Raw genomic sequence first — 10,608 nt, forward strand, 5'->3', positions numbered from 1 at the left:
AAGCATTAGGAAAATGGGGGGCCATGGTGTTTATGGCCTGAGCAAGTTGATTTTATGGCCTTGTGACTTTTTGATGATGTAGTAATAAATGTTTTTGCTTATATCATGGTAAATTCTGTCTCTCAAACTAATTAGATTCTATTAGTACCAACAATTCACAGATTGAACTCAACTCCATACTATGGTTGACCACAGTGTTTTTTGAAAATAATTCTTAAATGTTAAGAAGAGCGTCCACTTACCTTTTCACCACCTGCCCATACTGTGATAGGAAGCCTTAGAGATTTGACCCATAAGGAGAGTGGTGTCTGTTCTCTACCCAGACACCCATGTGTGTGTCCTGTCCACTGAGGCTCACATTCCTGCTGCCTGTGCAGGAGCCTTGACCTGTATTGAGATTGGGAACCCTCTGCAGGGTGCTAATGCCAGGGCAAGCCTTAGGGTCTGCTGACTGAGCGACCCTCCTCCCTACAGCGCTCAGGGGTCACTGCCTGCCTTTAAGGCCACAGCTAAAGATAAGGAGCAGAAAGTCAAGAAAACAACACATTGCTAGGGACTTGTCTGGTGGTCCAGTGGTTAAGACTCCAAGTTTCCAATGCAGGGGGTGTGGGATCAATTCCTGATCAGGGAACTAAGATCCAACATGTCCCATGGCACAGCCAAAAAGTAAATAAGAATAATAAAAATATTTTTTAAAAAATAAGTACTTTAAAAAAACCCACAGTGGATGGAGAAGAGAAATAAATTAAAGGGAGGAAAAAAGACCACATAAACAATGCCTTTTCACCTGCTATTCCTTGGCCTCGAAAAGAATTCACTTAACACTGCCTTAACTGCAGGCCCTGGCGTGCAGTCTGATGGGGAAGGGAGCTGGAAGGCTATCCCTGACGAGTCTCCTGAGTATGAGTACATGCATTCGTGTGCATGCTCAGTGGTGTCTGACTCTTTGCGACATGACTCCTCTATCCCCCAGGCTCCTCTGTCCATGGAATTTCCCAGGCAAGAATACTGGAGTAGGTTGCCATTTCCTACTTACTTCTCAGTACTACATTGCCAGAAATTTGATTACTGTCAAGAATCCCTTAATCCTTGCCCAGGCATTTTCAGATCTATAGACAGCACTTCAGTTTTTATTGAAAACACGTTTGAATGATAGTAGCAGCCAAAGTGAAAACTGTTAATTATCTAGTATGATCTTAGGTTATAAGAATGTTTCAGTAACCTGTCAGAAACATGTAAAACATGAAGATACTTTGACTTATTTGTGTTTGGGAGATGACTAAAAAGTATGGAAGAATTCTGTACATGGCAGAAGATGACTTCCCTACACCTTCTGAGGGCGAGAGGGAAAGGTCAGCTCTCAGAGGAGGGAGTGGATGGGCCAGGGAGGCAGGTACCCCAAAGGTGTCTGCCACAGATGCAGTCACTTTTCAGTAACTAACTTCAGTCGGATTGCATATGTTTTCAATTTATTGTTGTCTTTGTTAAATGCAGCGAATATATCCTGGACCTGCTAGAAAGTGGACGAGAGAAGTTTCTTGTGTTTGCGCACCATAAGGTGGTTCTGGATGCAATTACTAAGGAGCTTGAGAGGAAGGTATGCACCCTTTGAACTTCAGCACAGGATGCTTTCTTGTTTGTGTGTTGGCTGCTGAGTTGTTTTGAGCAGGCTGAGGTCAGATCTGAGCAAGTGAGATGAAGTTTTCCAGAACCATTGCTGAAGACTTTCTGAAGGATTTTTCTTGCTTTTAGAACCATGAACATGTTGTTTTAACCCATCTTTTAAAATTTTTTAAAATTTTAATTGCTTTGAAAGTGCAAGTATTAGCTGCTCAGTCATTTCCAACTCTTTGCAACACCATGGACTATAGCCAACCAGGTTCCCCTGTCCATGGGATTCTTCAGGTGAGAATACTGGAGTGGGTGGCCTTTCCCTTCTCTAGGGCATCTTCCTGACCCATGGATCGAACCCAGGTCTCCTGCGTTGCAGGCAGATTCTGTACTGTCTGAGCTACCAGGGAAGCCTTACTGAGGTATAATTACAGGTACATGTGATCTGTCTGTACATGCGATGATTGGGATGAGTCTCTGGGCAATGATGCTGAGTAGAGACCACAGCCCCAGAGTTTACATAGTGTTTATATAGCATTTCTGACATGGAACATTTTAGAAATGCAGGCCAGATTAGTAAGGAGCAGGTGGGTGAGAGCGAAGCAGGAGGGAAGTGGGCAGGGCTATAAAAGGGCCACGGAGCATCCCTGTGTGGTTAGAACCATTCACTGTCTCCACTGTGAAGGCAGATATGTGAAAACCCACATGTGGGATAAAACTGTATAGAACACATACACATGAGTCTCAGTAAAATGGAAAATTGAATACGGTCAGTGGATTGTATCAAAGTCAGTCTCCTGGGTATAATTGTGCTATAGTTTTACGAATATTGGGCTTCCCTGGTGGCCCAGATGGTAAAGAATCTGACTGCGATGCAGGAGATCTAGGTTTGATCCCTGGGTGGGGAATATCCCCTGGAGAAGGGAATGGCTCCCCACTCCAGTATTCGGGAGAACTCTAGAAAATTCCATGGACCAGGGAACCTGGTGGGCTATATATAGTCCATGGGGTTGCAAAGAGTTGGACACAAGCCAACGACTAACAATACTTCAACTTTTACCAATATTATCATTGGGGTAATGGACAAGGAATCCCTCTGTTTTATTGCTTAATACACATGCGAACCTACAGTTCTGTCAACACAAGGTTCAGTTTGAAAGGAAAGGCCAGAAAAAAGCTTGGAAAGCAGTTCAGAGGGCGCCTGTTGGAGCTCAGAGCCCCAGCAGCGCGGTTCTCTGCGCACCCCTGCCCAACCGCCTCTCTCCCTGTTTCCGCAGCGCGTGCAGCACATCCGTATCGATGGCTCCACCTCCTCGGCCGACCGCGAGGACCTCTGCCAGCAGTTTCAGTTGTCCCCGGGCCCTGCCGTGGCCGTGCTGTCCATCACCGCCGCCAACATGGGCCTCACCTTCTCCTCGGCTGACCTGGTGGTGTTCGGGGAGCTGTTTTGGAACCCGGGGGTGAGGAGCGCTCGTCGGGAGGGGCGGGGTGGCGGCGAGAGGCGGGGCTTGTGTGCGCTGTCCCTGGTGCTAGCGTCATGGCCCCTGGTTGTCCATCAGCTTCATAAACAGATCTTAGGTCTTCACAGCACCCTGCTTTGTAGCAGGATTATCGACTCCATCTCATTATCAATGGGTAGGCTGATGTTCTGAAGAAACCTCCGGATCCATCTCTCCCTGAAGACGCTGGGGGCTCAGAAAGCATAGCTGTCACTTAAGGGGAGCGCATGGCAGCCCCGGTCCCAAGCCTCTGCCTTCCCACCCTGAGCCCCTTTGATCCACCACCCCTGGGAGCCACTTTAGTGATGGGGCCACAGCAGGGCGACCACGGTGGTGTTCCCTGGACACTGCCACCGTGCCCACTGGCCTTATCTGATGAGCTGACTACTGTGGCAACAGACGGAAGACATTTGTTGGGACTTGTAAAGTTTTCTCCTCAACTGCAGAAAGAAGGTCTTTCCCTCCTGATGTCCTGACTGCGTGTGGCTCTCACTGCCACACGCTGGCAATGGCCATAACGATGACGATGGGGGGCTTAGAGGTGGAAGGCTTCTTAGAATAGAAACCATGGCTGGTGGGTTTCATTGTTCGTTGTAGGGTTTACCACGGTATAAAAAAGCCACCCTACCCCCGATCCTATCTGGCCTCTGCCCAGGCACAGTATTTTTATCTATTTAGAAGATAACTTTTCATTACACGGAGGAAGACAGAAAGTATGCCGGGTCCCCTTCATCACGGCTGATGGCAGAGCTGCAGCTCAGCCTCCCTCCAGCACCGGGCCCAGCCCTGGGGAGCGTCCACAGCTGCAGCTACAGATTGAGTTCCCCGTGATGCCCAGTGCTGTGTTTGCCTCTCCCTTTTGTCAGACGACAGGTTGTTTGTGGGCACAGACTCGCAGGCCCCCGGCCGTGTGACCCACAGTGAGGAGGCAGGGCTGTGATGGACCGAGCAGCCTCGACCTGTCTCCATCCTGCCCCACGCCCTGCAGGTGCTGATGCAGGCTGAGGACCGGGTGCACCGCATCGGACAATTGAGCTCCGTGAGCATCCACTACCTGGTGGCGAGAGGCACGGCTGATGACTACCTCTGGTGAGGCCGCTGGCTGGCCCAGCAGTTGGGCTTGACACCAGTGATGTATTTTCTTTGCTCCCTGAGAGCCTCTGCTTTGGGGGAGCTCTCCAGGGACCCACACAGAAGACTCACTGGTAGTGCCCTCCCCCTTTCATCATGACCCTGTCTGGCCCCCTGCACAGCATTACTGTGACTGCAGGCGGGTGGGGGGAATGAGGAAACCTTGCAGGAATAAGAGTACGTGGCTCCTTCCCACTGACCTGAGAAAAGGGAGGAGAACTTACTGGGACGAAATGTAGGTGAAATTTTGTTTGTAAAACACTCTTCCCAGACGTGAAGGCTCTTGCTTAGACAGGGAAACGCCCCCTTTGTCCCCTCGCGATGTCTGCTGGTACCGTAAGGCAACATTTTCAGTGCTGCTGCTGGGCCATCCAAAGAAGTGGCTCACTTGGGTCATGCAGTGCTTTCTTAGCAGAACTGGGATAAAATGTTCAACTCTATGGAGTTTCATATCCATTACCTAAGAGAACGATCTCAAAATACTCCCTCCCAGTTCCATTTCTCCCTCCTGATAATAAGTTTCTTGATTATCTAATTTGTCTCCACTGCCTCCCTCTTTCTAGCTGATGACTGAGGTATCTTACCTTTACTTTGTGTGTGGCTTGCTTCTTCTTCCCTGTCTCTGTTAGTGGATTTGTTATTCAGGCAGCTCATAACAGCACAAGGTCCAAAATTTTGTTGTAATGGCATTTATTTCATACACATCTCCCAGTAGAAAGAACTTTGAGTCTGATATCTGAGCCCTGATTTGGTTGGTTTACAATAGAGAGGAAGTATGTGTTCCAGGATGGGTGTTCGTGCCTGGAGAGTTGCAGAGATGTGAGACAGTAAGCTGTCCCATAAGCACAGGAGGGGTGGTCTTGTAATCAGTCTGCTGGGTCCACGCACTGCAGCTCCTTTCTTCCCCAACAGGCCCCTGATTCAAGAGAAGATTAAAGTTCTGGGTGAAGCCGGGCTCTCTGAGACCAATTTTTCAGAAATGACAGAAGCCACAGATTACTTCTCCAAGGTAACACCAGCCCATGGCTCCCTGCACTGGGGCGTCCTGAGGTTTGGAATAGGAAGATGTGAATCACTCCTGGAATCTCCCCCAGACTGAGAGCCGAAATAAACGGCTGCAGTCGTTCTCAGGCCAATCCATGTGTGCATCCCTTTATGGAGAAGTGCTGACATTAACTCCTGCTGCTTTTCACATACCCTCCTAGATCCTCCTAAAACCAGGGCCTCCAAATGCTGCCATCAGGCCAAACTGACAAAAAACACCCCATGCAAACTGCTAAGTTGCTGCAAAAAGTACATAGCATCACTCAGCAGGCTGGCCACCAGAACATGTCCCCAGTCCACAATGGGGAGTGTTTCACATAGGGTGTTGTTTTCATGTACATATTTTCCCCTCTGTAGCTGCATTTTATTCTCAGTGTCTCCCCGTTTTATAAAGGGGTGAACAGAGATTTGCATAGGAGTAAGACTAGCCCACAACTGCCCTGCAAATCTCTGTTTACCCACTCCAATATTCTTGCCTGGAGAATTCCATACACAGAGGAGCCTGGTGGGCTACAGTCCATGGGGTTGCCAAGAGTTGGACACGGCTGAGTGACTAACACTTTCACACAAGCTGGCCCACAGTCACTGGTCACGTGAAGCCAGCTCAAGGCAGAAGGCTTCCGGGCTCCGCCAGCACTCCCTGTGTGACAGCCTCTTATTATCAAGGAGAGTAAGAGGCCCATGAGCATCCTTCCGTGACCAGCTGGGCCTTGTCAGAAAGGCTGAGAGGAGATCTGTTTGCCTCTGGCGAGAACAGCCTGGGCCCAGCAGGCCTGCCCTGGCCTAGCTCTCCAGCCCCATGGCACCCACAGCCCTTCTTCCTCCATTTCTGTGAAACAAGGAAGAGAGGAGTGAGAGGTGCAAAGACTCCCAGGGCTGGTCTTCGTTCACCTGCTCAGGTGGTTGACGAGGAAGGTGAGAATTCAGGAGGTCCTGAGAGGATTGTTTCTAAAGAGTGAACTTGGACAGAGGTCTGAGCCTTGTGCTGAAAGGCAGCCTTGCTCTTCAGAAAACTGAGGTGCCTTCTCCTTCCTGTGGAATCACTGAGCATCAAAGCTGAGTTTAAATCAGCACAGTCTTGTAGGTGATTCTGACTTGTCTGAGGGTGTGATCTTTACATTTACTTAAAACTAAATTCTTTTTTCAGGATGTAATTATTGGGATAAATTGGACTCAGGGGAGATATAATATAAATTATCCTTACAGTTAATAAGCCAATTTTAAAAAACAACTTTATTTTTAAACTTTTTAAAGAACTCTCTAATTCAGTTGAATAATGACTGTTTTGACAGAGCCTTGCTTATTATTTGCCCTTTAAAAAGAAAGAGCCTTATTTTTAAAGGATTCTCAACTAATAAGAATAGGTTTATTTATAACTCATTTACTTATACTGGCCTGACCCTCAGTTGCTCTGAATTAAGACTTTCTGCCTAAAAGTACAAATGCAAGATAATACAAACGGAGTTTATCAATATTTATTTTGATTAGTAATTAAAACTGAAAGCTTTATCAACTGTTAGGACAAGAAAATGTTGCCTCCTTATATAGGAGCCAAAAGCAAAAAAGGTCATGTCTGCCTGCCTGCTGAGAGGGAAAGTGAAATATTTGTCTGATCTTGGAATTTGCTTCCCTTTGTGTGTGCTCCAGATTAGCACAGAGCTTTGCCGTCACAGACTCCAATGAATGTGGACAGTTACTTCTATCTGGAGTAGGCTGCCTTTTGAGCAGCATTTCCTTGACTTTTAGTTGCCCAGACAGAAGCCTGATGAAGGTTATCGTAGAGGAGGGCACATGGCTGCTATGAGCCTGATCTTAATTACCTTTAATGTCATGTCCCATCTGAATATTTGGGATCCTGAATGGCTAGCAAATGTAGGGCACAGGTTACTGAATAATCTAGAGTCCTTGCAGCATCAGTTTTCAAGAACTTAGTGTCACTGTGGAAGGCTTTCATGAAAGCAAAGAGTGGCTAGTTGGGTTGAGACCTGACTACAAAGGGCCTGGAAGCAGACTTGATGAGGTAGACACAGGGTGCCCAGTGACGTGACAGGAGAATCTTAGTAGAGGGCAGTCTAGAGGGGAAAATCAGGCCTGGGCCAGACCTGTGGGCAGGTGATGTGGGACGAGGCCTGAGGCAGGAAGTGCAGTGAAACCATTTCAGGTCCAGGCAGGTACAGAGCCATGCGGCCCAAGTAAACAAACTGCCTTCAAGGAACCTAGGAGGGATCAGAGGGAGAAGCCAACCTTGATGTGTGAGATACGGAATCAGGACACCCCGGTGATCACAAGCCCGGGTGACTGGGTGAGAAGTGGGAGACCGTCAAAACCAGGGAACAGAAGCTGGTTCGGAGATGTAGGATTGAGGTGAGAGATGGCTGTGGTTTTTAGACGGGTTTGTTTTTATGGACCTGTGGGAAGTCACTGGAGACACTGAATATGTGCCTCTGGGTTGAATGATGGTCAGGGCTGGGAGCCAAGACAGAGGAGAGATCAGCAGAGGGGTGAGAATGAGCCCAGCATGTGTTGTGGTCGTGACCACTGGGTGTGATTCTAGCCCTACACTGTTGTCATCAGCACATAGGCACAGTTGTAATCATTGTAACTTTAGGGGAGTCAGAAATGGGTGCGTGTATCTACTTATCAGTATGTTAAGTGTATGTTTTATAACCTCTCTGAAAATTAGGTATAAACCATGGCTGAACACACTGATTTGGGAGTTGACTTAGCAGTTTAACCTCTTAGTGGAAAAAGGCCTTGGAGGAAGTGAGAGCTTGGGAGCTATTTCATCACTGAGATAGTGATTTGTAAAGTTAGAAGGGAGAAGCATTCCCAACATAAATTAGTGTGAGAGCAGGTCCTTTGTTGCTTTCACAACCATTTCTTTTTCTTTTTTCCCAACAAGCAGTAGAGAAGAAGCCAGACATGAAGGCAGTAAGGCTGCTCGAGTGATAAATAGTGTACTGAGCTGGTCCCACAGAGGTGGAGGAAAAGTCAGTGTTAATGCCTGGGTACTGATGTCTTTTCTTCCTCTGATGAAGGACTCAAAGCAGCAGAAGATCTACAACCTATTCCAGAAGTCCTTCGAGGAAGACGGAAACGATATGGAGCTCCTGGAGGCAGCAGAGTCCTTTGATCCAGGTTCCCAGGACACGGGAGACAAGCTGGATGAAAGCACATTGACGGGCAGCCCAGTGAAGAAGAAGAGATTTGAATTTTTTGATAACTGGGACAGCTTTACCTCTCCTCTATAAGAGGAGGGGGAAAAAGCATTAAAAATAATGGAATTTATTAAAATAACATAAGGCTTTTTATTTTTTTTGAGGCGTATGCTCCTCTCGTCCTTACTTCAATGTTGGTCTCTGTCTCCAAGCCCAGTGGGTTACCAGGCCAAGTGTCAGCATTTCCTTTCATTATGTGTGGGTTTGCCTGGGTCTTAATTAACCTTAGCTGGACCTACCGAGAAACAGATAGTAGGTCGTAGTAATGGTGAATCATGTTCTTTAATTAACGAGGTGCTTCCTCCATAGCCCCTGAAATCTAGATTTTTTTAAATGTATTGATTCCGCAAATATTTATAGAGCACTTAATATGTGCCAGGCCCTGTTGTAGGTGCTGACAGCAGTTCACTAAACAAGGAAGGAAAGTACACACTTTTGCCAAGGTTATCATATTAACAGGAGAGGCAATATTTTTCTATGAAGAAAGGTAAAGTAAGCTAAGCGTGTAGAGCAGGGGTTGACAAGCTTTTTCTATAAACAGCCAGAGAGTAATTAATTTTGCCTTTATGGGTCAGGATGTTTGTGTTGGAACCACTCAGCTGTGCTGCTGTGGTGCAGAATCAACTATAGACAATCCAGAAACAAGCGACTAGGGCTCTTTTCCAATAAAACTCTATTCCAGACACTGAATTTTGAACTTCATATAATTTTCATATGTCATGAATTACCATTCTTCTATTTTCAACCATTTAAAAATGTAAAAAACTGGACTTGGCTCACAGGCCCTACAGAAACAGGCAGTGAGCAGAATTGAGACCACAGACCATAGTTTGCCAACCCCTGGTGTAAAGTAACACCATCCAATAGAAACAAGACATGAGGCACATATGTGATTTTAATTTTCTAAAGAGTATTTTTAAAAACAAAGAAGGACCAACTTAGTAATACTTTCACCCAGGACAGTCAAGGTACTGTCATTTCAACATAATCACTATTAAAAAATTAAGGAACTTTTCACTCTTTTTTTTTTTTGGCTCCACTAGGCCTTCGTTACTTTTGCACAGGCTTTCTCTGGTCGTGGCGAGCAGGAGCTACTCTTTGTTGTGACGTGTGGGCTTTTCATTGTGGTGGCTTGGCTTGTGGTGGAGCATGGGATCTTGGCTGGTGGGCTTCAGCAATTGTGGCACACAGGCTCAGTAATTGCGACTCATGGGCTTTAGAGCTTGGGCTCAGTGGTTGTGGCGCACACAGGTTTAGCTGCTCTGAGGCACGTCGAGTCTTCCCAGGCCAGGGATCGAACCCATGTCCCCTGCATTGGCAGGTGGATTCTTGTCCCCTGTATCACCAGGGAAGTCTGAACCGTTTCATTCTTTTTTTTCATACCAAGTCTTCAAAATCTTTGACACTCATACCACCGCATCTTAGTCTGAATATCCACGTTTCTGGTGCCCAGTGACCACTTGTGTCTGGTGGCTCCTGTGTTGGGCACCACAGCTTTAGAGAGGGGAGAGAGGAGTGGAGTAGCACATGAGAAGAGTAAGGCGATGACATTGAAGAGAGAGACTGAGTCCAAATGGTGTAGCACTTCTGGGTCCTGGTAATGGGTTGATTTTTTAATTTCATCCTGAATATGAAGTCACTGACTGGTTTTGAGCAGGCGTATGAGGCAGTCTGATAATATTTTGAAAAGATCACCCAGTTTGAGTGTAGAAAATAGATCGGGAAGGATGAGCAGAGGGACCAGTTGGTAGGAGGGGCTACTGAGCTCTAGCCACTGACCACGGGGGACACTCGGGTGTGGTTGAACAGGGAGCAGTGTGAAGGAAGTGAGCGGTTGGAGTCTGGATAGATCTTGGATGTAAAGCTGAAAGGATTTGTGGATGGACTGACCGTGGGCATTTGAGAAGGTAAGAGTCAATTCTGAGACCTGGGGGTTTGGCCTCAGCAAAGTGCTAGTACTCTTAGCCACTTTGAGATTAAAAAGATGGGAGAGAAGGGGACTTCCCTGGTGGTCCAGTGGCTAAGACCCTATGCTCCCAATGCAGGGGGCCCAGGTTTGATCCCTGGTCAGGAACTAGATCCCACATTACACAGCTAAGAGTTCA

General features: G+C 47.0%; 1 protein-coding gene across 3 annotated transcripts in view; it reads left to right on the plus strand.

Annotated features, from left to right (window-relative positions):
• SMARCAL1 (SWI/SNF related, matrix associated, actin dependent regulator of chromatin, subfamily a like 1) overlaps positions 1-9,188 on the plus strand; it is a 53,729-nt gene extending 44,541 nt beyond the window's left edge. For all 3 annotated transcript variants that reach the window (NM_001434869.1, NM_176666.2, NM_001434870.1), the window contains exons 14-18: positions 1,495-1,597; positions 2,889-3,071; positions 4,099-4,199; positions 5,154-5,250; positions 8,324-9,188. In NM_001434869.1, coding sequence (NP_001421798.1) covers positions 1,495-1,597; positions 2,889-3,071; positions 4,099-4,199; positions 5,154-5,250; positions 8,324-8,536 — 697 coding nt within the window. In that variant the 3' untranslated portion in view covers positions 8,537-9,188. The remainder of the gene's footprint in view (positions 1-1,494; positions 1,598-2,888; positions 3,072-4,098; positions 4,200-5,153; positions 5,251-8,323) is intronic.
• The last annotated feature ends 1,420 nt before the right edge of the window (positions 9,189-10,608 follow it).

The sequence above is a fragment of the Bos taurus genome, chromosome 2 (assembly GCF_002263795.3).
Source record: "Bos taurus isolate L1 Dominette 01449 registration number 42190680 breed Hereford chromosome 2, ARS-UCD2.0, whole genome shotgun sequence".
NCBI classification, from domain to species: Eukaryota; Metazoa; Chordata; class Mammalia; order Artiodactyla; family Bovidae; genus Bos; species Bos taurus.